Source organism: Aquarana catesbeiana, linkage group LG13 (assembly GCF_042186555.1).
Source record: "Aquarana catesbeiana isolate 2022-GZ linkage group LG13, ASM4218655v1, whole genome shotgun sequence".
NCBI lineage: Eukaryota > Metazoa > Chordata > Amphibia > Anura > Ranidae > Aquarana > Aquarana catesbeiana.
Window position 1 is genome coordinate 119,522,229 of NC_133336.1, and position 27,306 is coordinate 119,549,534.

The window sequence follows — 27,306 nt, forward strand, 5'->3', positions numbered from 1 at the left end:
AAATGTTAAGGGCTCACATGTTGCGCATTGAGTTAAAGCAGAGTTCCACCCAAAAGGGGAAGTTGCGCTTTAAAGCGCGGTTCCCATTAAAAAAATAAATAAAAGTCAGCAGCTACAAATACTGCAGCTGCTGACTTTTAATAGGACATTTACCTGTCCCAGGGTCCAGCGATACGGGGGATCGAAGCCCCGCTCGTCCCCCCTTCCGCTCGGCGGCGCCGGCATTTTAATTGTGGGCGCCCAGCTGTGGCTTTACAGCCGGGCACCCACTGCGCATACGCGAGCCGCGCCATCACTGGCCCCGCAATCATCTGGGACCGGTCACGTGTCCCAGATGATTGACAAGAGGGAGGATGAAGAGGCGATCTCCCTTATTGCGCCAAGGGAAATGACGCCAGGAGTCCAGGCACCAAAGGAGGCAGACTACGAGGGACCCCCCAGCAGCAGGCATTTAGAGGTGAGTAAAAAATAAATTTTTCTCCGAGTTTTTTTTTTTTTTTTTTTTTTTTTTAGCACTTTACTAATTTTTTTTTTTTTTTGGGGGGGGGGGGGTGGAACTCCACTTTAAGGCCTCCTCCTCAGCTCCTGTGAAACTGAGCCTTTGGGGAGGGGGGTAGTGGGTACCCGCTTTTGACCGGTACCCGCTCTGCTCCCACTTCATTCCAGTCACCTTCCTGAAGTCCTCTGGGACACATAACAGGTCCCAGAACACTTCAGTCACAGAGCGTAGGGCTGCGGACACCCGGCTGTGAAGCCACAAGCTGTCAGACGGGTGCCCATAGTGAAGATGCCGGCGCCATCAAAGGAAACGGGGTGAAGACGGCTGTGGTGAGTGCACCACTGGATTGTGGGACAAGTGAGTGGATGTGAAGTCAGCAGCTACACTTTTTGTGGCTGCTGACTTTTGATAAACACAAAAATGAGTGGAACTCAGCTTTAAGGCAGCAATATGAGCACAAACATAGTAAATAAGCATAACAATCACATATTGTAGACAAGATATTCATAAAAACAATCCTAGCAACTTGGAGATGGCATATTGAGGTATCGAACAATTGTCCATAATAAAGAAATTGCTTGAAAACAACATGGTGGGGTAGCTTGGGAGTGGATAAAATAAAACCATCTAAAAAGAAATTGGTGCATCAAAATTGGCCCGACGCACGTTTCCTGGTTTCCTACCACATCAGGGGCGAGTCCACCAATGTCTGTAAAAAAGCATAAATAAACAATATGGTCCAAAGTTACATCCAAACACAAGGGGAGACTATATATGTAAAGGAGGGGAGAAATGAACTCATCCCACTAAGTACTTATATGTCAAGTCTAGACCATGTGAACATGAAAACTGGTGGCTGCTAGAAAGGTTCATGTTCACCTGTAATGTGCATCGTGGTAATGCGCTTGTTACTGCATTGGAAAAGTGTAAGTGGGCTCTAAAATATATTGCCCTTGGTTACTATGCAAATTTAGAGCAATCAGCTTGAGAAACGTTTTCACTTTGCTAGTTTTCAAGCTTATTTCTGATGTTGTTAGAGCCAAGGTGGCACCCTAAGTAACTGGTTTCAGGGAAAAGTTTACAAGTTGGAACTTCAGCCCCTGTAATGCTCACCATTCTCCCTCTCAACACATCTTTAAAGCTGACCTTCACCCCAAAATCAAATTACTTGCACATAGCTCTAACCCCCTCCCTCTCCCACAATCGAATACATTTTTATTTTTTTTAGGTGTTTTGCACAAATTGCTTTCTCGCTTTGGTGAGAATGACTTTGCCCTCCTTGTGCCTCACAGCATGTGTGCCACCAGATTCCATGTGTGTGCGTGCACAGATGTGCCAGCCTTTGGGTCCTGGCAAAGGCCTGCAGCACATCTGTGCACATGCTGCGATTTCTCCATGCCTGTGCAGACAACCTGTGGTGCGGGACCTCCATGACTGTGGCATCTTTATGCAATAACTTGGGGTGAAGATCTGCTTTAAAGATACATGGTCGGGGTTCAGCAACTCTACAGCTAGCTCTGTATAAAATTTGTATGTTCTGCCCTTATTTGAAAGGAACACCATTTGTTCTCTTGGGATTTTGCCCAGATTTGTCCTAGTGTCTGTATGTCTGTGGCAGAAACACCTGATTGTAAGTTCTTTAGGCAGCAGAAATCTAGCTTAGAGGCCAACACCTCATTTTGTATATTTCATTTCCACAAAAAGGCTACAGGCAGCCTTAGTAAATGTTAATGTTTTCATCCTGCTAGTTGGTTTGAAAAGGGCACATGCTGTACATTTTGGTGCTCATTAAACTGGTCCACCTGCCTAGCAATGTCATGTGCATCCTGCTAACATACAACTGTATCAGTTCGTCTGATCCAAGTTTCTATTTATACTCATTTTACTTTTTCCATTTGTAGTATTAATGCAGATGTCAATTTTTAATAATACTCATACTATTGCTACCTTGTTTTTCTTCTTGGAATTGGTTTGCGGTTCTTTTCCATTAGAAATGCCAGAAATGTAACTTTTCTCCCATTTAATTTCAGGACTTGGTACCGAAGGTCTGTATCGTGTGAGTGGCTACAAGACGGACCAAGATAATATTCAGAAACAATTTGATCAGGGTGAGCAATCTGTGCATGTAGAAAGCCATTGGCATTTTAAAGCAAGCTTGTTTTCTTTGTGTGCTTTAGATAAATGTAATATATTAAAGAGGTTGTCCACTTCTGGAATAGCCGCACCCCGCAGACATCTCATTCAAGATCAGTCACGTTTTTCATCATTAATTTTTACTGCGTATAATTGTGTTTATAAAAATGAAAAATACCATTCATTTTTGGACAAGCTGTATATTCCGGTCACATGGAAGCCAAAATTGGGCATCTGGCAAACACCGCTAATAATTGGTGCCAGACTTGTAAATTTGTATTGGCTCTAATAAACCTGGATCCTAAGCAAGGCTTTTGTTTGATACTCTATAAATATAAACGCCGCTGGCAGCATTCATCATGCACTGAATACAGCTATAAATTAATTTCTCAAACTTCTGCCCAGCTGATCTGCACTGCTTTGTCAAAGTTACAACACTGGGTTGTTTTTTTTTTTTTTTTTGCTTCATTCTTAAGCACCCTGCACTTCTCTATTTGAGCCTATAACCCATTAAGTTCTGCCAATTCTATATGTACATCATAGTAGGGCTAATAATCGATTAGTTGGCCAATTATTGTTTTGATCGATTAATCGGACAAAATACTCAAAATTTTGGTGTATAATTTCGTTAATATATAAACTTAACCACCTCCCGCCCACACTATAGCTGAATGACGGCTACAACGTGGGCCTTAATTGCCGGGAAGGCCATCAATAGACACCCTCCCGAGCATGCGCTGTGAGCGTGTCCCTGCGAGGTGCGCGCAGCGTGCTCTGTGATCACCGAGTCTGAGTAATAGAAAAAAAAAATCATGCTGCTACTAAAGCCTGTAGTAGCATCATGATTTTTTTTTTTTTTATCACCGGTCATGAGGATAAAAAAAAAAAAATTAGCCTTTTATAGTACAAAAACAGCAGATATGAATTACTATAAGGCGTCAATTTATACTGTGAAACGGTGAAAGTAACAGGGCCCTAAAGTAATTGTAAGCATCAGATTTTTTTTTTTTAAACAACAAACTTGTCATACTTACCTGCTCTGTGTAATGGTTTTGCACAAAGCAGCCCTGATTCTCCTCTTCTAGGGTCTCCTACCAGCACCTCCTGCTCTGAGTGCCTCATAGCAAGCTACAAAGTATGGTATAGCGTGCCCCTATAGCAAGGGAAAAAAAAAAAACTTCAGCCTTTAGAATCACTCGCTTCCTTCTCTTGCCAGGACTATATGTCCCACAAGGCATTGCTCCTCACGCATTCACAAATTCTCAGGCACTTACTGACATGTACGGACGGTGTACTAAGCTGTATGTGTGCTGCACTGTATTTCCTGATCTGTAAATAATGCATTCTGTATGCAGGCCAACCAATCGATTCTGAAAATAGTTGACAACTATTTTCATAGATTATAATCGATTTATGTCGATTGAGTTGTTTTAGCCCTAATTACTTTCTAATTGACTTTCTAGCATTTTAAAAACTTTTATATACATACCAGTAATGCAGCGTAACTGCTTATTATGCATGAAATAGTGCTCAGGGTCACCCTACTTTAAAAAATAAATAATGGTTCTTTGTCCATAACTGATCTGTTTTTGGTAGGTGCTATAGACTTAAACCTCCTAATAGTTTATTGCATCCCTCATGGACTGCAGGACTAAGATCTTTGCATACCTACTGCAGCCATCATACAGCTGTCCAGCTCACCCAAAGAGCTGGACAACCATGAGACCTATTACTGTTGGAGTTTCTAAAGGCGTAAGAAGTCGGGGGTGATTAGCCCACAAAGCTGTACCTGTAATTGACCTATAACGTTAGCGGGAACTGATTTGTATTTGAATGTGTAGTGTTTTCTGTATCTTTTTTTCTTAATTTTTTGTAATGAGGTAACTATGACATTTTGTATGTAAATATTTCAGCAGGTAAATGAAGAGTTTCAGCTTTCTTGGCACTCCTTTCAACAGCTAGAAACCAGATTATATATTGTTAAAACAATTGTTTCCCCCATTTAGCTTTTATATTTTAGCATGCAGTTTAGTTTGGACAGAGTTCATATGTAACAGCATGTTGACAGATACTGTCCTCTAACTTGTACTCTCCTGAATCCAAAGTACTGAGTGTGATTCCTCTCTGACCTCTGATCCCTCTGCTATCAGCATTAGTCACTGAAAAGACGGCTCTTTCACACGGGGCGGATCAGTGATGATCCGCCCCGTGAACACCCGCTTGCTCAGTGGGGATCGCTCCGCTGATCCCCTCTGAGCAGGAAGATGACAGGTCCGTCGCTGCACATTGTGCAGCGACGGACCTGTCAGATCGCCCCTCTCCCCTATGGGGGATCGGATGATGACGGACCGTAGAGTCCGTCGTCATCCGATCCGAAAACGGATGGAAAAGTAGGGTTTTCCTCTGTTACACTTTTTTGGATTGGAGCGGGTCGGATGTCAGCGGACGTGTCAGATCCTGCTTTCTACTGCTGAAAGTTGCTGAATAAAATGGCTGTAAAGAGAGGGCTGCACATAAACAGGTACAACTTTAGTAGCAGGTTTCATCCCTGTGTATCTCCTTAGGCTAATCACTTCGCTGGGTATATATAAAGGTTTACAACCACTTTATATGGTTCATTGATAATCAGAACCCTCTAATTTGGAGAATGGGGATGTGTAGTGATCTACATTCTGGGGAAGACAGCTGGTTGGCTAATGGCTCTCAATTTTTGCCTAAATTCTTTTCAGATAAAAATTAAAGTAATTCTGACCTTATAGCTGAAGAGTAAGCACCATTTAGGTCTTGATGAGCATCCATGTGTTGCTGCAGTATGCCTATTGTATAAAAGTGTTGACTTTTATAAAGGGTGGCACTGGAGTATGACCCTCATTAGGCAGTGCAGGGCTACTCTACTTTAAAAAAAAAAAAAAAAGTGAAAGGTAATTGGTATGTGCAAGTCCTTCATTTGATCCACTGCTTTGAATTCTTTCTACTGATTAGATTTTAATATTGCTTTTCTGTAGTATATGTATGCATTCTGACTAGGAGATTAAGTTATTACTATGTTGTAATGACACTCATTTTCAGTTTAATGAAAGATAATCTCTGTTTTGCAGATAATAATTTGAATTTGGCTTCAATGGAGGTAAATGTGAATGCAGTAGCTGGTGCTCTAAAGGCATTCTTTGCAGACCTGCCAGCACCTTTAATATCATATGTTCATCACCCAGACCTTCTGGAAGCTTCAAGTAGGTGGCATTTGTTTGCATTAAGTGATCATTGACAGTTGTTAATGATTTGTTCTTTAAGCATCTATTTATTCTTCTTGTATTTTTTTTTTTTTCTTTTTGTGTAACTTGCCTAAATATGCTTTAGTAAGTAAATTAATGGTCAGGTTGCTTTATGTGTCATATAGTCTTATTGAAAAACAGAAGTCCAGAAAAAAAGTGCATTATGCTAGGTCCTTTCAGTTGCGTATATTTATTACTCTTTTCTAACCAGTGTGGGCACAGTACCTGGAGGGGTCCCAATGCAGAGGGAGCAGCAGAGGCTTCTGTGGACTCTGGGAACGATTTTTCAGCGTTCGGCCATTTTCCCTTAGTCTGGCTTGGTCTTTGGCCGGCGGCCATGTTGTAGTCCCTGACGTCACGGCGGTTATTTTCCCTTAGCCCTGCACGATGCTGGAGAGAAGGAGATGTGTAGAGACGGGCCAAGCGGGTCACATGATCTACAGAGCTTCCGGGCCCCTCTTCCTCCTGGAATACATACTTAAGAGAGATGCATGGCATGCTGAGTGATCTGAACCTGTGTTCTCCAGTCTGGTAGTGGGTGAGTCCCTGGGGGTCCCATCTGTTTACTAGCAAGTTCCCTGGGTAAAAGGGGGGGTCCATAGCAGTGCCAAAACTCATTTTGGCTACAGGGTCTCCCTTATTTCATGGAGCCTCAGGGTCGCATCTCCCTAACTGATCCCCTCTTGGTGGCTCCTGGTCCCTCCGAACCCCAGCTTCCTGTTAATGTGCTGACGGCAGTCCCTAGTATCCTGGGTGGAGGTGGTGTGCGGGCAAAGGAAGTTTCTCCCTGCCTTCTCCTGTTCAGTCGGTCTTATCTGAGTCTGATGCTGCCGTAAACGTGGCCCGTCTAGTGGGACTTGGTACCACACTCCCTGATCCGTCTGATAGTGACAATGACTCCTCCACGGTCGCAGCAGCGAAGTAAAAAATGCTGGTGGACGCACTTGTTACTGCGTGAGACTTTAAAAATGGAGGATGTGGCTGTCCCTTTTGGTACATACAAGGCAGCTCGTGCAGCAAAGGTGTTTCCTTATCTGCCATATTTTGACTTGTACAAGTTTGTCTATAAGGAGTGGGGGCAACCAAAGCAACCTTTTGTGGGGGGGATGGTCTAAGCGTTCCTTCCTGCCACATTCTAAGAAAGGGAAGGGGCCTCATAAACGTAAGCCTTCCTTCTCAGCCCATAAGAAATTTATTTGGGCTCCTGGGACTGCAGACAAGGGAAACAGATCTCTCCAGTCTTTCCCGGGAGGTTCCAAGCAATCTTGGTCTGGTAAGTCTAAGCCCTTCAGCATGAAGGTCTGCCCTCACCCATAATTGGGGTGGGGGGACATCTTTGCTGGTTTCCAGCTTCATGGACCTCCTTCGTGAGCATCAAGGGGATCCACAAATTGTATCCTCTTGGGGGTACCAAAGAATGGGGGCAAAGTTTGTCCACTTCAGGGGGCCATGAGTCGTCTTGTGCGAACATAGTTCCTGTAAAGGTTCGGGTGATGTCCGAGCTACCCAAAGTCCCCTCTATCCCCGTCTAGGAAATTGAATTACCTGGGTCGGACTATGGATTTAATACTGACCAGGGTAGTCCTTTTTTTCTACTCCAACTTCGGCTCCTTCAGCAGGTTCAGTTCAACCGGAAGTTACCAAGACTCGTGGCAATGTCACAGGTTCCTCTGGTTCATGCCGCAGTTATCCTAGCTTCGCTGTTTGGCCAACATCTTCCTCTTCTTCCGTGCTGCCAGGAAGGACCAAGGGCGAAAGTCTTCAGGTCATTCTGGTGGCTGTAAATGTCCCTTGGGAGCTACCTCTGAGAGGATCAGTTGTCCCAAGGGTGGGGCTTCCATCCTGCTTTACAGTTGCTGGTTTTTATAGCTTGGCTGTTGAAAGCCGGGTACTGAGGGATAGGGGTTTGTCTGGATCAGTGATCGCTACTATGTTCAAGGCGAGGAAGTCAACTTCTAAAAAGATATACCGTCGTACGTGGAAAGCGTACATTTCTTGGTGCGAGTCGATTGACGCTCATCCTCGCTCCTTTTCTATAACTTGGATCTTGGTCTTCCTTCAACGGTGCTTTGAGCAGAGGTTGGCCTTGAGTACCATCAAGGGCCAGGTGTCTGCCTTGGCGTAATTCTTTTAGCGACCCCTAGCCACGCACTCTTTAGTTTGTTCCTTTATTCGAGGAGTCCGGCATGTGGCTCTGCTTGTACGGTCTCTTTTGCCACCATGGGATTTAAACTTGGTACTCTCGGCTTTCCAGAAACCTCCATTCAAGAATATTTGGAAGATTCCCTTACCTACATTGTCCCAGAACGTGGCATTCTTGGTGGCTATTACATCTGCCCATAGGGTGTTGGAGTTGGCAGCATTATCCTGTCGTGTTCCCTATTTAGTGGTCCACAGAGATAAGGTAGTTCTACGTGCCTGTCCATCGTTCCTACCTAAAGTGGTCTCGTACTTCCATTTAAATGAGGGCATTGTGTTGCCTGCCTTTTTATATAGTTACATAGTTAGTAAGGTTGTATAAAGACACCAGTCCATCCAGTTCAACCTGAGTGAGTGTGGGTGTGTGTCTACAATCATCCCTATTTTTAGTTAAGGTACCCATAAAGCGCCGCCAATTCACGCAGCACTCCGCACATACATCGTACACCCACATCGGTCCCTACCCTCAAGGAGCCCACAATCCAAGGTCCTCAACTCAGATTCATATACTAGGGCCAATTTTGAACAGAAGCCAATTAACCTACCAGCATGTCTTTGGAGTGTAGGAGGAAACCGGAGTACCCGGAGGAAACCCACGCAGGCACAGGGAGAACATGCAAACTCCAGGCAGGTAGTGTCGTGGTTGGGCTTCTTGTTCTACCATCTCTCTTTTGTCCCAAGCCGGCTCATCCCAAGGAATTTGCTTTGCATACCTCGACACTTTGGATGTGGTTTGTGCGATTCGGGTGTATCTGGCAGCCACGGAGCCCTTTCGGGGGTCACTCGCTTTTTGGGGTTACACAAGGACCAAGGAAAGGGCTGACCGCTTCTTCGGCTACCATCTCCGGATGGATCAGCCAGACTGTGACTTGGGCCTTTTCTATTAAAGGTTTGGTTCCACCTTTCCCTGTCACAGAGCATTCTACTCGGGCGCTTAGTTCTTTTTGGGCCTTCGGTCATCAAGCATTAATATCACAGGTTTGTAAGGCAGCCACTTGGACGTCAGTGCATACCTTCACTAAATTTTAGAGAGTAGATATTTTTGGCATCGGCGGATATGTCTTTTGGCCGCAAGGTTTTGTAGGCTGCTGTTTAAAGAGGGGGGGTTCCCTCTTGAGGGGTGTTTTTTTCTTTAAATTTTTATTTCAGATGGGGCTCCTGTGACCCGGTTAAGGTGACTGTGTCCTGGTTAGGGCTCTTGTGTTTAGCCTTGGGTTATTTTTCCCACCCCTCATTTTTCTCTGGCACTGCTTTTGGACTTCCTAATGGTCAAGATTAAGGAGGCACTGTGTCCATTGATGAACTAAGGAGAAAATGCGATTTTTGTACTCCCCATAGAATCCATTCCTCAGAGTTTGTCGACGGACACAGCACCCACACCTCTATGGAGTTTTTAATGCTTCTATTACCGCTTGCTACTAAACTGAATACCTAGAGCTGGGAGGGGGTTATATACTGACTGAGGATGGCCCATGGGGCGTAGCCAAGTTTTATGTTCTGTCTAGTCCTAATCCTGCAGAGGCAATATTACCCAATGGTCAAGATTTAAGGAGGCGTTGTGTCCGTCGAACTCGGAGAAATGGATTTTACAGTGAGTACAAAAATACAATTTTCTCTCTCTTTGATTAAGACCTTTGTACAGGGAGTCTCATGTTGCGCCCTTGTATGTTCTCTGATGACTTTGTGAGATCTATTTTGGGTTTTTGCTACACTTTAGAAACCATTTAGAGATCTTCCTTTTTACTACCACCTTTGTTGTATTCTTTACAGCCATAAACTCTGCTAGCTGAATGCCTAAACTCATTGCTTTATCCTGCAAGGTGGTGTTGAGTCCCAGGACTTTTTTTTTTTTTCCCCCTGAGTTAGTTTCTACCATTTACGTCATCAAGGACATTTTCCATCCTTCTGCCGGTTCCAGTTTATACAAGGAAATTTCCCTTCATTGTGTGGATGTTTGAGCTGTGAAAATCTCTCAGCTACTGCTTCTTTCAGAGGGACCAATTCTTAATCCTGGATAGCCCCCTGGAAGGGTGCTTTTACTTGTTCTACCATCTCTAGGTGACTGATAGACCATCATCCAAACTTATGGGCTTAAGGATCACGTTCTACCCTTTTTCTGTTAATGCGCATTCCTGCAGGCAGCAGTATAACCCAGGACTCTTAAGAATTCATATGTTCATCAGTGGACTCAAAGAAAATGGTTTTTGGTGAACACAATTTTTTTCCCTTCACTACTTGAAGTTATGACAGTACAGGTACTGTGGTATTGTGCTGCAGTGCTGGTACTGGGCAGCAAATCTTGTGATCTTTTTTTGTGACTTTCGCTTCATCGCAAGACCCACTACAGAGTGAGGACTTCCAAGTCTTATATCATATGCCATATGTTGCAGAGCAACAGAGAAGTTGGGATTGCTTAGTAGGATTAGTGCTGAAATTTCTTTTACATTTGCTTCAATGAAGTCCAGTGCATTTTTGCTAAAAAAAAAAGATTTAAAAAAAAAATTGCCATTTCACCAAAATTCGTTAGAGTTAATTGGAGAGTGAATTTCACTGCTCATATCTACTACTGATAAGGTCTGAGTATGCACCTAGACTTTGAAAACACTGACTGCTTCCTGGTAGGACATAAAAGCTGACTTCCAGGTTCCATAAGGGTGCAGGTTGGATGGTAGAGTATCTTTTGAAATGTGTAACGAATATCTAGCCTGTTCTGATGTTGCTTATGGAGTATTTTTTTTTATCTCAAAAGTAATATTTCTTGTTCAAAGAGAAATTGTTTTTTTTTTTTTTTTCAGTAGTAGACTGCATTTCTTACTACAGTTTATATACATTGTTCCTTCAGAAATCCCAGACAAGATGGAGAGACTTCATGTCTTAAAGGATATTTTACGGGCTTTCCCTCCTGTCAACTTTGAGGTCTTAAAATATATTATATCTCATCTGAACAGGTGAGTGTATGACTTTCAGATTTATACAATATTAGATGAATGATTCAATTTAGATTCCAGGTGAACCTCAGCTTTGCAATTTTACCTCCTGCCCAACTAAAGCCTACAACAGCCAGAGGGGGCCACAGCAACAATACTTTGCATCTCTGTAGTGGCAAATTTAACGAGGCATGTTGAGTTGACAGGTGGGCACTGGCTGTCATTCTGGTCAGTGGGGGTTGCACCGAATTCGGGAGCCAAACGCTTGACTCGTAGTTGGGGCACATTAGTCCAAACGAAAATTGTCTTTAACCACTTGAGCCCCGGACCATTATGCTGCCTAAGGACCAGAGGTCTTTTTCCAATTTGGCACTGCGTCGCTTTAACTGCTAATTGCGCGGTCATGCAATGCTGTACCCAAACGAAATTTGCGTCCTTCCCACAAATAGAGCTTTCTTTTGATGGTATTTGATCACCTCTGCAGTTTTTATTTTTTGCGCTATAAACGGAAAAAGACCGAAAATTTTGAAAAAAAATGATATTTTCTACTTTTTGTTATAAAAAAAAATCCAATAAACTAAATTTTAGTCATACATTTAGGCCAAAATGTATTCGGCCACATGTCTTTGGTAAAAAAAAATGTCAATAAGCATATATTTATTGGTTTGCGCAAAAGTTATAGCGTCTACAAACTAGGGTACATTTTCTGTAATTTACACAGCTTTTAGTTTATGACTGCCTATGTCATTTCTTGAGGTGCTAAAATGGCAGGGCAGTACAACCCCCCCCCCAAATGACCCCATTTTGGAAAGTAGACACCCCAAGGAAATTGCTGAGAGGCATTTTGAACCCATTGAATATTTATTTTTTTTGTCCCAAGTGATTGAATAATGACAAAAAAAAAAAAAAAAAAAATATTTACAAAAAGTTGTCACTAAATGATATATTGCTCACACAGGCTGCTTCTCCGGAGTATGGGGATACCACATGTGTGGGACTTTTTGGGAGCTTAGCCGCGTACGGGGCCCCGAAAACCAAGCACCGCCTTCAGGATTTCTAAGGGTGTAAATTTTTGATTTCACTCTTCACTGCCTATCACAGTTTCGGAGGCCATGGAATGCCCAGGTGGCACAAAACCCCCCCAAATGACCCCATTTTGGAAAGTAGACACCCCAAGCCATTTGCTGAGAGGCATGGTGAGTATTTTGCAGCTCTCATTTGTTTTTGAAAATGAAGAAAGACAAGAAAAAACTTTTTTTTTTTTCTTTTTTCAATTTTCAAAACTTTGTGACAAAAAGTGAGGTCTGCAAAATACTCACTATACCTCTCAGCAAATAGCTTTGGGTGTCTACTTTCCAAAATGGGGTCATTTGGGGGGGTTTTGTGCCACCTGGGCTTTCCATGGCCTCCGAAACTGTGATAGGCAGTGAAGAGTGAAATCAAAAATTCACGCCCTTAGAAAGCCTGAAGGCGGTGCTTGGTTTTCGGGGTCCCGTACGCGGCTAGGCTCCCAAAAAAGTCTCACACATGTGGTATCCCCGTACTCGGGAGAAGCAGCAGAATGTATTTTGGGGTGTAATTTCACATATTCCCATGGCATGTTTGAGCAATAATATCATTTAGTGACAACTTTGTGCAAAAAAAATAAAAAATTTGTCTCTTTCCCGCAACTTGTGTCGCAATATAAAATATTCCATGGACTCGACATGCCTCTCAGCAAATAGCTTGGGGTGTCTACTTTCCAAAATGGGGTCATTTGGGGGGGTTTTGAACTGTCCTGGCATTTTATGCACAACATTTAGAAGCTTATGTCACACATCACCAACTCTTCTAACCACTTGAAGACAAAGCCCTTTCTGACACTCATTGTTTACATGAAAAAGTTATTTTTTTTTGCAAAAAAATTACTTTGAACCCCCAATCATTTTTTTTTTTCACACAGTATTTGTGCAGCGATTTTTCAAACGCATTTTATGGGGAAAAAACACACTTTTTTAAATTTTAATGCTCTAAAACACACTATATTGCCCAAATGTTTGATGAAATAAAAAAGATGATCTTAGGCCGAGTACATGGATACCAAACATGACATGCTTTAAAATTGCACACAAACGTGCAGTGGCAACAAAATAAATACATTTTTAAAAGCCTTTACAGGTTACCACTTTAGATTTACAGAGGAGGTCTACTGCAAAAATTACTGCCCTCGATCTGGCCTTCGCGGCGATACCTCACATGCATGGTGCAATTGCTGTTTACGTTTGACGACAGACCGCCGCTTGCGTTCGCCTTAGCGCGAGAGCAGGGGGCGACAGGGGTGCTTTTTTTTTTTTTTCTTTATTTTTTTTTTTGCTTTTTTATCTTATTTTTAAACTGTTCCTTTCATTTTTTTTTTTTTTTTTTTTTTAATCATTTTTATTGTTATCTCGGGGAATGTAAATATCCCCTATGATAGCAATAGGTAGTGACAGGTACTCTTTTTTGAAAAAATTGAGGTCTATTAGACCCTAGATCTCTCCTCTGCCCTCAAAGCATCTGATGACACCAAGATCGGTGTGATAAAATGCTTCCCCAATTTCCCAATGGCGCTATTTACATCCGGCGAAATCTAAGTCATAAAATGCTCGTAGCTTCCGGTTTCTTAGGCCATAGAGATGTTTGGAGCCACTCCAGTCTCTGATCAGCTCTATGGTCAGCTGGCTGAATCACCGGCTGCATTCTCAGGTTCCCTGTTGAGACAGGAGAGCCAGAGAAAAACACGGAAGACGGTGGGGGGGGGGCTTTCCCTCCCACGGCTTGTAAAAGCAGTCTAGAGGCTAATTAGCCACTAGGATTGCTTTTACATGAAAGCCGACCGCTGGCTGAAAAGAATGATACCAAGATGATACCTAAACCTGCAGGCATCATTCTGGTATAACCATTCAAAGTCGTGAATGGCGTACCTGAAGACAAAAAAATGGTTAACAATAAAGCACAGTAAACGGTAAAGTATAAAAAATTGCATACCTGAAAAGCAAACATGATAAAACATAATAACAATAAAACATTGCAGAATAGAATACAGTAAAAAAGAGCAGAACAAGAGAGAGAATAGAGAGAGAGAGAGAACAATAAAACGACAACTATTTTTTTTTATTTTATATATTTTTTTTTTTTTTTTTTTTTTTTTTACACTTTTTTTGTAACTAACTTTTATAACTGTAACCGGTTCCAGGTTCGGGTCTCTCAAAATGCGATGGCATCTTGGGAGACCCTGTGAAAGTGTGCCTAGTCTGTGCAATGCTGTACCCTACGCTAATACTCAACTAATGAATGGTAGCGTTCAAAACATTCACCAATGCAAAGACCAGGATTGTCAGAACAGGAGGGACAATAATAGAGGGTGTCACGCCTATATTCGCGCTTGCTGCAGACACGACATCTTTTTTGGGGGTTCGTTGGGTAGGGGTACTCGGGAGGACATAAAGAAAATGCCTCTCATGCAGCCAACTGCATTTGGTTGGGGATGAGAATGGGGGAAGTATGGGCGCTGCAGAAGCGGTGGGTTCCCAATTAGGATTGGCGAATGCAGCAGGAAGGGCACTATGGGCACGACGGGCCTGTGTTTGTCTTGGAGGCAGCGGGACACTACTTGTGCTTGCCACCTCACCAGCTTGAACTGCACTTATGGGACTCGCCACGTCACCAAGTGTTACTGCAGTGCTGGTTTGACTACGACCGGGGTGTACTAGGCCGCTGGCGCTTGCCAGTTCAATAAAAAGCTACCAAAAAAACTGTTAGCGATCGCAGGGATCAGGCCTGACTCTGCGAACGCTGCAGTTATGTGTTTAGTGTTTTGTAAGTGACAGTGATCGATCGATACTGCACTTGGGTGGGCTGGGCCGGGCGGAGGGGCAAAATGCAGGTGCTAGCAGGTATCTGGGCTGATCCCGCTAACACTGCGTTTTTGGGAACCCTAAACTGCTGGGGACGCCAGTATAGATCTGATCGGATCAGATATTGATCCGATCAGATACTATACCACTAAGGGAGCTGTACGGTGTGTGCGTGGGTGTTAGCGCTACTGGCGCTAACCTGACGCTGCCTGGGGCTGGTGCTTGCCAGTTCACCAAAATGCTACCGAAAAAACTGTTAGCGATCGCAGGGATCAGGCCTGACTGTGCGAACGCTGCAGTTATGCGTTTAGTGTTTTGTAAGTGACAGTGATCGATCGATACTGCACTTGGGTGGGCTGGGCGGAGGGGCAAAACGCAGGTGCTAGCAGGTATCTGGGCTGATCCCGCTAACACTGCGTTTTTGGGAACCCTAAACTGCTGGAGACGCTAGTATAGATCTGATCGGATCAGATATTGATCCGTACAGATACTATACCACTAAGGGAGGTGTATGCTGCGTGCGTGGGTGTTAGCGGTACTGGCGCTAATCTGACGCTGCCTGGGGCGACGCATATCACCGCCGGGCGATCAGGGGGCTAAACCTTTATTCGGTAATAAACGGCGGGTGCCCTGACACTATAAAAAATAAACAAACTAACCAGCGTCACCCGTAACAGTTATACGGTGATCAGTGGTGAAAGGGTTAACTAGGGGGCAATCAAGGGGTTAAAACATTTATTCGGTAGTATATGGGGGTCCCTGTCGCTATAAAACACTGACGGCGAACCTAAATATTTAGGTCCCTAACTAGCGTCACCAGCGACACTAATACAGCGATCAGAAAAATGATCGCTTAGCGACACTGGTGACAGGGGGTGATCAAGGGGTTAAAACTTTATTAGGGGGGGTTAGGGGGGTATCCTAGACCTACAGGGGGGTAATACTAACTGTCCCAACACTGTAACTGTCACAAACTGACACCAATGCAGTAATCAGAAAAAAACAAAAAAACTGCTGGTGTCAGTTTGTGACGGGGGGGGGGGGGGTGATTGGGGGGCGATCGGGGGGGGGGGGATCGGGGTGTTTAGTGTGCCTGGCATGTTCTACTGTGTGTGTGTGTGTGTTGTGCACTCACATACCTGTCTTCTCTCCTCGGGCCGGAACGGAAATTACAGAGCCGAGGAGAGATGACATAATTTCCTTTGCTGCTGTTTAGCATACAGCAGCAAAGGAATGATGTGATTGGCCGGCGGCGATCGCGAGGGGGGGGCCACGAACGGATGGCCTCCCCCTCACCTCTGATCGCTGCTGGACAAAAGACGACCGCCTCGGGCACCAGGGGGGGGTACGATCGGACCCCCCACCCGCGGAAGGCAAATCACGTATATGTACGTGATTTTGCCTGTCCGTGCCAGCTTGCCGACGTAAATCGGCGTGAGGCGGTCGTCAAGTGGTTAAGCAAAAAAATAATAATCAGGTATTGAGGTGACAGGGTCGCCTTTTAAACTCCTGATAGTGGCTGTTTAACTGCACTGTAAAAAGTGATCCACCGTGTGTGAAATTAGCCTTTTTGCGGCGTCTATGTTGGAAGAGATTCACAATCAATTTTTGCCTCACTGGTAGTTGCCACTGGAAAGAGGTGAGGCAAATTCTCCCAGTGACAGAAATCAAACATATGATCCTGTTTTTGGGAAGATTTTCTCTGGAATCCAATCATCTTGACTGAAAATGAGGATGTATACATCCCAACTTCCTATTTTAAAAAATGTTTTGGACTTTCCGTATCTAAAATGTAAGGTGATATGCTTGGCAGTCTGTATGCATTACCACAGCTAGGAAGCAGCGTTTGGTGTACTTTCCAACATTTCCAGCCGTGAATTACCAACTTTCCAGTGGTGACCTATCAGGTGAAACATGGGAAAGTTACCCCCCTCAATCTCTATTCAATAATGACAACAGTTACCAAGGACTACATGCAGTCCCCGGGTTACGAACACAATAGGGGACTATAGGTTTGTTCTGTGGAATTTGTGTCGGAACACTGCAGTTTTAAGTGTAACTTCAGTATGTGCAGGGATGTTCTGAGGCGCTTCTGGGCACGCAGTTATGTTATCTGGGGCTCTTCTGGCCATGCAGTACATGTAGTACTGAAGTGTGGGATGTGTCCGGCGCTGAAAGATAGCTGCTCAGAGGTATCCAGGACCAGCATGGAGCACAAGCGACCGGCATTGAGGCCGTTCGTAACTCGGGTGTTTGTAACTCGGGTGTTCGTAACTCAGGGTCTGCCTGTATTCTGGTTTCTACTGGCTGAATTTTTGCATGAATAAAAGGGCACATTGCTTTAAATGTTAGTGTGGTTTAAGTAAGGGGTGTTGCTTTGTATTTCCTAAAGGAGAAGTCTGGGGTATGTAAAAAAAAAAAAAAAATAATAAACATACATAGTCACCTTCATGCTGAAGCTGTCCGCCCAGTTTTTAGGATTGAAGCTGGTGGGTATCACGTGACCACTAATTGCTCAGTTTTCTGTTGGCTCTGAGCAGAGACTATCAGTCACCGCTGTCTGCTCCGCCCCTTCAGGGCTCTCTGGAGCACCTGGTTGGTGAGGGGTACAACAAAACAAACGCACCAGCGCTCAATGGGTTGAAGAGTAAACACAGTCTTGCAGCAGACAGTTGAACATGATTAGTCCTAGTTTATTCAGTAATGCATATACGTTTACTGTACAAAATAGGGTCCGTTGGCATGGACCATAGGGTAAGTACCTGGATTGAAAACTGGCTACAAGGGCGTGTTCAGAGGGTGGTGATAAATGGGGAGTACTCAGAATGGTCAGGGGTGGGTAGTGGGGTTCCCCAGGGTTCTGTGCTGGGACCAATCCTATTTAATTTGTTTATAAACGATCTGGAGGATGGGATAAACAGTTCAATCTCTGTATTTGCAGACGATACTAAGCTAAGTAGAGCAATAACTTCTCCGCAGGATGTGGAAACCTTGCAAAAAGACCTGAACAAATTAATGGGGTGGGCGACTACATGGCAAATGAGGTTCAATGTAGAAAAATGTAAAATAATGCATTTGGGTGGCAAAAATATGAATGCAATCTATACACTGGAGGTAGAACCTCTGGGGGAATCTAGGATGGAAAAGGACCTGGGGGTCCTAGTAGATGATGGGCTCAGCAATGGCATGCAATGCCAAGCTGCTGCTAATAAGGCAAACAGAATATTGGCATGTATTAAAAGGGGGATCAACTCCAGAGATAATTCTCCCGCTCTACAAGACTCTGGTCCGGCCGCACCTGGAGTATGCTGTCCAGTTCTGGGCACCAGTCCTCAGGAAGGATGTACTGGAAATGGAGCGAGTACAAAGAAGGGCAACAAAGCTAATAAAGGGTCTGGAGGATCTTAGTTATGAGGAAAGGTTGCAAGCACTGAACTTATTCTCTCTGGAGAAGAGACGCTTGAGAGGGGATATGATTTCAATTTACAAATACTGTACTGGTGACCCCACAATAGGGATAAAACTTTTTCGCAGAAGAGAGTTTAATACGACTCGTGGCCACTCGTTACAATTAGAAGAAAAGAGGTTTAACCTTAAACTACGTAGAGGGTTCTTTACTGTAAGAGCGGTAAGGATGTGGAATTCCCTTCCACAGGCGGTGTTCTCAGCGGGGAGCATTGATAGCTTCAAGAAACTATTAGATAATCACCTGAATGACCGCAACATACAGGGATATACAATGTAATACTGACACATAATCACACACATAGGTTGGACTTGATGGACTTGTGTCTTTTTTCAACCTCACCTACTATGTAACTACTATGTAAAAGAACAATCCTGTTGTCAGACAGGAAGGGATATGAGGTAGGTAAAAAAAGAAATCGACAGCTTACAGTTGCAGCTGTAAGCTGTTGATTTCTTTTTTACCTACCTCATATCCCTTCCTGTCTGACAACAGGATTGTTCTTTTATATGCATTACTGAATAAACTAGGACTAATCATGTTCAACTGTCTGTTAGACTGTTTTTACTCTCCAACCCATTGAGCGCTGGTCCGTTTGTTTTGTTTTACACTGTTTATCCATACCCTCCAGCGATGGCTGCCGTCCAGCTGCACTGGGTTTAGATCCCATGTCATTAACCATGCCCTTTCCTCCCCATCCACAGATGGCTATGTTTTAGCACTGGTCTTGTTGTATATGGTTGGTGAGGGGGTGGGAGAGGCTAACTCCGTCGCTCAGCCACACAATGAAAGGCTGACCCAGTTGCCAATCTGGCATCTTAAAGGATCCCAACAATATGGTCGGGATTCTTCCAAAAACAACAATGGATAGCGGCGCAGGTCACAGTATAGAGAAAAGCAATGCAAGATCATAAAACATTCCTTTGAGCAAATACAGCTCTGTGTGAAAATGTGCAGTCTATATGTATCTACATTCCTTGTTACATTTATTGACAGGCTCATACAGTATCTCACAAAAGTCCGCAGGGGATTAACTTAGAAAATCTGTCCCACTTTTAGGCAAATGATTTGGATGTAAGTAGGGTTTGAAACAGAATTGGTGGAACTTAGTATAATTATGAATGCATTCAAGGGCAACCTACACACCTTTGTGGTTTTTCATGTGGCGCCCATTAGAAGCTTTTATTTGCTTTACCATTCGTCCCTATGGAAGCTTATCTTTGCTGGAAACTACACAAAAAATGCAGGAAGCAGAATTTTTTTCAGCGCACATACAGAAACCTAGAGATGTGAGTCTAACTTGAAGACATTGGCTTGGTTTTTGGAGTAGGATACATTTATTGGTAATAAACACTAAAATGTTACAACACAGTTGTGAAACTTGCAGGACATGTGATTTTTACTTTTCAGAAAGCTATTGTGACCTATACTGCATTTATATATTTCTATTTAATGAATAATGTTGATCATCGCAGTTTCTTTGTTTCTACAGGGTCAGTCAACACAATAAAACCAACCTTATGACCGCTGACAACCTTTCCATCTGCTTCTGGCCTACCCTTATGCGTCCAGATTTTGAAAACAAAGAGTTCTTCTCAACTACTAAGAACCACCAATCTGTCATAGAAACATTTATTCAGCAGTGCCAGTTTTTATTTTATGATGGTGATGTGGTTGATTCTCCGAGTGTTACCAGTTCTCCGTCAGCACAGCATGGCAGTCCAGGACAACTAGCAACACCTCTAGTCCCTCTGCAGTTACCTCCTCCACTTCAGCCTCAGCTACTACAACCCACACTGCAGGCTGACCCTTTGGGCATCATATAAATGGGCACGACTGTACTTTATTACTTTATTTAATAACCCCGGGTCCTTACTGACTGACCATAACACAGGAGAAAAACGAAGACTGCTCACCTGTAGTAATATCTTAATGACACAGATCCGATTATTTTTAGTTCTTGTTATTTTTGTTTGTATTTTTTTAAACACTTCGGACCGTCTAGATAAAGATCGATCTGTGGCAGGCCTTGTTTGTGAAATTTTGCTGCTGCATGGAACTACAAATACTATACACTTCTCTAAGTGTCAGGAAGATACTTCTCAGAAGAGTGGATAACACACAGATTAAAGAAAATGGTTCTTTTCTATAGAAAAATCTAATTAAATTTACAGAAATAAATCATTTATCAAGCATTAGTGCTTTCCCAGCCCGTCTAAAGGCTGAGATTTATTTTGGTGTCAAAGCATCTGTGGTGTGCAGACGTGGGTATGTGTGGGTGCGTGTGGGAAGCCTGGCAGTGGGGTGGGTTATGGATTACTTGTTGGCGGTGCTTGGTTCAGAGCTTATCTTGTAAATGATACAAAGTAATAATTGTATGTACATATATAAATGTTTACATATTTCAGGAATAAACATCCATCCATTGAATCAATGTTTTGTTCTGCATGAAGAAATGGGTAAACAGAAACTAGTCTCTGATATCTACTATCATCTTCCACCTTAATTACTGAACAGCCGCTTTCACTATAAAAGGAGTTGAATCTTCAAATTTACCTATTGATCTTAATTGTTTTGGGTAATCCTGAAATACACTGAAATGGTTCTTCATTTGAAAAAAATGATCAGATATTTATAAATATGTTGTAGGATGTGGTAACGCCTAAGCATTCCTTCTTAACCATAACTTCATACAGCTGTGTCTGTATGTAACTGAAATATGCACTTTGACTTTTGCACATCGGCCGTGTATTGACTTTACACTATGAGCAGAGGTGGCCTGAAAAAAAATCCATATTTTGCCATAAGACATTAAAGTGTATGTATACCCTAATGGTTAACCTTTAGTTTCTCAGTTTTGGTCTGTTAAATTTACTATTAAAAGCATTTTGTTATGTCTGTTCGTTGCAAAAAAATACCCATTGATTCTGCCTGAAATCCAGTAAGGTCCTGTGCACTCTGCAGTGTTATCGCAGTTAAAGTTATCAGTCCTGCTCTGTCCACCTCTATAAACTACTGAAAACCTTCCACCATATTTTGGAGATGATGAAAGGGGAAAGGTGTTCTGTAGTCCAAACACACTTTTTTTTTTTTTTTTTTTTTTATCCCAGGGTGACAATGCTGCTCATCCAGTACAGTGAATGAACTTTGTCACCTTAGCATAAAAAGTTTGTTACTGGCAGTATTGCTAAGTGAAAATAAAGGAAAAAACTATTACAGATGCTACATTAAAGTATTGGAAATATATATGTATGATTTTTTGTTTTTGGGTTTAGACACATTTCACGGTCTGTGCAATTCTCTAAAGGAAAGTAATTGCAGCAACATTTTTTTAGATTTTTTATTTATTTTTTCTAAAGGTAGCAGGGTACTTTTTATAGAACAATATAAGCATATTAAATTGCAAATAAGATTAAGAACAAAAAAAAGGAGAAAACACTTTCCCCAGACTGGCCCTCACATCTGGCCAGTTTATTACGCTGGAACTTCTATTTTTGCCAGAACACTTGAAATTTATGGTACTGATTTACTTTCCATTTCTTATAAGAAATAGTAGAATGAACCTTGAGGCTGTAAATCTGTTGAATTCCAAAGTCCAAGGCTTAATCCCGAAATTTCTGCATGGTATAGCTAAACTTGTTTAATGTAAATATCCTATACATCAAAGAAATTAAATGCTATGTTATCCAAAAAGCCAACCTCCATAACCTGTAAAAAGTTCACATCTTATGCCATTAACTATATATAGATATATATATATATAGATATATATCTATATATATAGATATATAGATATATATCTATCTATATCTATATCTATATCTATATATATCTATATATCTGACAAATAAGTTTAATCCACACGAACCTCCATTAATCCGTTTGGACAATGAAGAGTTCTTGGTGCATAATCCTACTGAGTATCTCTTAACCATTTCTAAATAATTGCTTCTATTCATATGGTCTACAGATTAAACAAAACTGTACCTTTTGGCCCTTTCACTCAGTTTTTCAGACAGATCGATACTGAAACACAAATATGTCTATGGGTGGGCAGATGTAAATGGATGATCATCCGTTTACATCCATGTCCATTCAGGTCTGTTTTTTTTAAATGGAACAAAGCTGCATCCTTTTTAGACAGATCTGAATGGATGTTAAAGGATGCAATCTGTTTACATCCATTCTGTTAAAGTCTGTTTTTTTTAGGCAAGAAACATTTTATGTTTATACTTTTGTCACCTATGATTAGTTTCTGCAACAACTAAAAAAAAAAAAACTGTTGCAAAAAATGGATGTAGGCTGATGTAAACTGAATTGAACTGAAGACCGATGTAAAAACTGATATAAACTTGATCAAAAAAGTGACTGCATGGATGACACCCCTGTGAAAGGCCCTTTAGGCTTGGTTCCCACTAGTGCAATGTGAGTTTGAAGCGATTTGACTTGGGTGTACTACTATAACTACTACTTTTGTGGGATCAGGTATTTGCCTGGGAAGTGAGCTGATGGTTAAATAATGAAAGCTCTTCCAAAATCACATCAGAATCACATGTTTATCCGATTTCTGTGCCTTTCTATTGAGGTCCATAGGGTCAAAATACACCACAGAATTGCATAAAAGTACTGCAGGACTAAATATACAGGTGCCGCTTAACGCTCCACCAGGTCCTCTTATTTAGCAGCTCCTTGGAGTACATAAAAAGACAGCGCTTGTCCCAGCTCTAGACATCTAATGAAAAAGGGAAAAGTCCTGGAAGTTGCACATCTCTGCAAAACCCCGTAAGAAGGTATAATGACAGCCTCAGCCTTGGGCAGAGATGTGCAACTTCCAGGACTTTTCCCTTTTCCATTAAAGTAGTGCAGGAACCATTTCCAAAATCGCTTCATATTGAGTCATGTTGATGTGAACGGCCACATTAAAAACAATGTGATCTCCATTGCCATATGAGGCCAAGTTTATACTCTCCAGTTGTACAATACATGCCCTGAAGTGCTATATTATTGTAAGGCAATCTTATTTAGCTGTTTGTGCGGCCTCTGGGGGTAATGGCAGTTAACAGATTTGCACTACTTTATACTACACTAGCGGCTAAAGTTGTGGACACATGTTTTATTTTACAAAGTTCTGAAACGTGTTTTATTCCAAATGTAATGCTGAATACTGTTATATTAATATTACTACTATATTAAATATATTCATATTTATTCAAACAGGACTGGTACATGCTTTTTTACAAAAACGTATATCTTGGATAATCTTTAGGAGCAATACAAGCTTTTCACAGTTCTGGTAAAATGCACTACATTTTTTAGTTCTTCTAGTGTAATATCCCATCACTTGTATACATTATAGAGTATATACAATTATCGATTCTGAGTTCTTATTTGTTTCTTGGTCTTTCTTTCAACACCACTCTTTAGTTTTGCACAAAGATTTTTAATGGGGCCTAGGACCAGACTGTATTCTGGCCACTCAATAACTAGAATATGATGGAATGAAAGCCAGTCCTTTATACCAGCCTTTCTCAGGGTACCATCTGTGTTTATTGGGGATGCCCACAAACTACAGGACTGCAGATGACAGCCTAACACATATGCAGCGTAACAGAAGTGGACTTTCTTTTCTTGCGCTACATACAGTATTGTGCAAAAGTTTTAGGCGAATATGAAGAAATGCTGTAAAATAAGAATGCTTTCAAAAATGTTTTAATTCTTTTTATCAATTTGCAAAGTGAGCAAATGGAAGACAAAAAAAATATAAATCTAACAGATCATTATTTGGTGTGTCTACCCTTTGTCTTCAAGCCAACATGAATTCTTACAGTTGCTCAAAGTCAGGAATTTTGTAGGATTAGAGTCAGGTGTATGATTAACCAGTTATACCAAGCACGTGCTAATCATGATTTTCATATATAGGTTAAAACGGTCATTAAAAAACTGCTGTTTAGGAGGGTTAAAACTGGTTGAGGAACAGCCAAACTCTGCTACTAAGGTGAGGTTGTGGAAGAAGCTTCTTGTCACAGGTCATACACCATGGTAAGACTGAAGACACATCTGGGTTACTTCCCTTCAACATCAAAAGATGTCAGCAGTGCCATCAACCCAGAACTGGCAGAAATCAGTGGGACCCAGGTACATGCATTTACTGTCTGGGGAAATCTGGCCAGAAGTGGACTTCATGGAAGAATTGCGGCCAAAAGCCATATCTCTTATGCGGAAACCAGGCTAAGTGACTCAACTATGCATGAAAACAAAGGAACTGGGGTGCAGAAAAATGGCAGCAGGTGCTCTGGACTAATGAGTCAAAATTTTATATTTGGCTGTAGCAGGAAGCAGTTTGTTCACCGAAGGGTTTGAAAGCAGTACAATGAGTGTCTACAGGCAACAGTGAAGCATGGTGGAGGTTCCTTACAAGTTTTGGCCTGCATTTCTGCAAATGGAGTTAGACATTTGGTCAGGAACAATGGTATCCTCAATGCTGAGAAATACAGGCAGATACTTGTCCATCATGCCATACCACCAGGGAGGTATTTGTTTGGCCCCAAGTTTATTCTGCAGCAGGTTAATGACCCCAAACATGCAGCCAATGTCATTAAGAACTATCTTCAGCATAAAGCAGAACAAGGAGTCCTGGAAGTGATGGTTTGGCCCACACAGAGCCCCGATCTCAACATTGAGTCTGCCTGTGATTACATGAAGAGATAGAAGGATTTAGTTAGGTTTTACAAGCTGTTTGGAAAAACCTACCTGTTGAGTTCCTTCAACAACTGTGCAAGTGTACCTAGAACAATGGCAGAATTGATGCTGTTTTGATTGCAAATTTCTCTTCTGTTCATTTACTTTCCATTTTGTTAATTGATAAAAATAAACTATTAACGCATCTATTTTTGAAAGCATTATTCATTTACAGCATTTTATCACACCCGCTTAAAACTTTTGCACAATAATGTGGCATGTGTTTGTGCAGGGAGCAAATGCAGTCACGCACCCCCCAGGACAAGTGACTGAGCTGTCACTGCCAGTAGCGATTGGAAGATCTGGTTCCTGATCACATGACCATTGTGATGACCAATTGCTAGAGGAGAAGTATGTTAAAAAAAAGAAAAAAAAAAGTTGGAAAAGATAAAATAGATCAGGGCTTGATCGAGGTTAGGGTTTGTTTCAGTATGTTTTTAGGTACAAAAAAAAGGGTTAGGTTTTAGTGTGTTTCGGTAGGGACCTTAATGTGTACTATTGTTTCTTGGCCCAACTACAGGTAGAAACAACAAATACACAGCCATGGTATTGTCTTGCATATCAGGTGGCTGATCATGGCAATGGCATAAAATATACAGCTATATACAGTTTAAAAAAGTTAGTGGGTTTTTTTCTTTTACCTTTTTATTGGGCCACTTTTTCTATATTAAAAAAAAAAACAAATAATCAGGAAAAATCCATGAATTACTATCCCCAAATGTATCCTGGAGAATAAGGCATTGTTCACATAGGGTGCCTCAAAAATGTTGATACTTTTAAAAGTCGTTGTGACTAAAAAAAAAAAGGTTAAAAAATGCTGCTTTATACATCCCTGAGCTGTTATCCTGCACACTTCACAGGAATTTCCTATCCATAACACTTTGCCATACTGCCAGGGTTGTAAAGGACTGGTTTTTATTGCATCGTTTTAAAGTTTTCTGACTGTCCAGGAAACAGCCCAGACCTAAACCTTACTGAAAATCTCTGGTTAGGACTAAAGTACAGTGTTGGGGGGGGTTGGAGGACCAAGACAAGAAACATCTCATAGACTATATAATAAAGGGCTGATATGAAAAAAATAATGTAGTGCATTGTATGCCGGAAAGGTACAAACCGTGACTGCTTCTAAAGGCTATAAAACCAGATAATGACCTTTTTGTACATACGTATAATTCTTGTTTTAATAATTTGGTACTAAATCTGTATTCTGCATTGAATTTGAAATAGAATGATCTAAAATATGACAAGATTCAGTACGTTTTAGAGTGAATATATTGCTCCAAATTTGACAAATCCTATGTTTTTTTTAAAATGTACATTTTTTTTAAGTGATGAGACATTTCTCCAATAGGACACGGATCGCTAAATCACACTGCCCAAAAAAAAAAAAAAATGTATTGGCTATAGATGTACAGTAAGGTACAAGCTGAACGTTTTACAAAAAGCTTCCAGAACCCCCCCCCCCCCCCCTGTCTAAACCTCTTAATACACTCAGCTATCCCACCCTTCTGCCCCCTAGTGGGTGCATACTTCCTTTCTCCAACGACTAGCTTCCAATACTAGCTGCAGCCAGATAATAGTCTAGTGCTGGGATGCCTGCACACTAACGTCCCTTTGACTTGAACTGGATGAAGTTTCTGCTGTATGAACACATCTCATTCAAGTCTATGGGACATTTGTGCACAGGCAACCCCGCACTAGCTTTTAACTGGCCAGGCTGTAAGCATAGATTAGTAGTAACCTTTTTTTGATCTGCTTAAAGTAGAAGTCCAGTCAAAAGTCATGTATACCCCACCTTTTTAATGAAATACCCCCTAAAATGCAGCCCACCTGTGCCCATCAATAAATGTTTGCTTGCTTCCATTAAGTTGGTACACAGACACAGGTCTCCGCTGCTGCTGTGCCTCTGACACTATGTGCGAATGAAGCGGCTGCTGATGCTGAGACTCCGTTGCTTGCTGCGAGAGAAGAGAGTAGGAACACCAGTGGCCGGGCGCCCTAGGCAGCTGCCTATTTTGCCTAGTGGAAGCACTGGCCCTGCACGTGATCATACCGGAGAGCACCCTTAGGTTAGAAACGTTTCTTTACAGGGTACTTGGCATAGGGCTTAAAACGGGGGTGGGAGTAGGTTTAAAGGGTAAGTTCACCAGAAAATCTGTATGGTGAGCTTACACAGAACCCTCTCCTCATCCGCCAC

The 27,306-nt window shown here is 42.1% G+C and overlaps 1 protein-coding gene across 2 annotated transcripts in view; it reads left to right on the forward strand.

Annotated features, from left to right (window-relative positions):
- The window catches only part of ARHGAP5 (Rho GTPase activating protein 5), a 113,445-nt gene extending 92,176 nt beyond the window's left edge, over positions 1-21,269 (forward strand). The window contains exons 4-7 of one of the 2 annotated variants that reach the window (XR_012237193.1): positions 2,530-2,607; positions 5,731-5,862; positions 10,899-11,051; positions 19,864-21,269. Coding sequence is in view for 1 of the 2 variants with exons in the window: in XM_073610624.1 (XP_073466725.1) it covers positions 2,530-2,607; positions 5,731-5,862; positions 10,946-11,051; positions 19,864-20,197 (650 nt within the window). In the remaining variant the exon portion in view is untranslated. The remainder of the gene's footprint in view (positions 1-2,529; positions 2,608-5,730; positions 5,863-10,898; positions 11,052-19,863) is intronic. The other variant, XM_073610624.1, reaches the window with a different exon arrangement.
- The last annotated feature ends 6,037 nt before the right edge of the window (positions 21,270-27,306 follow it).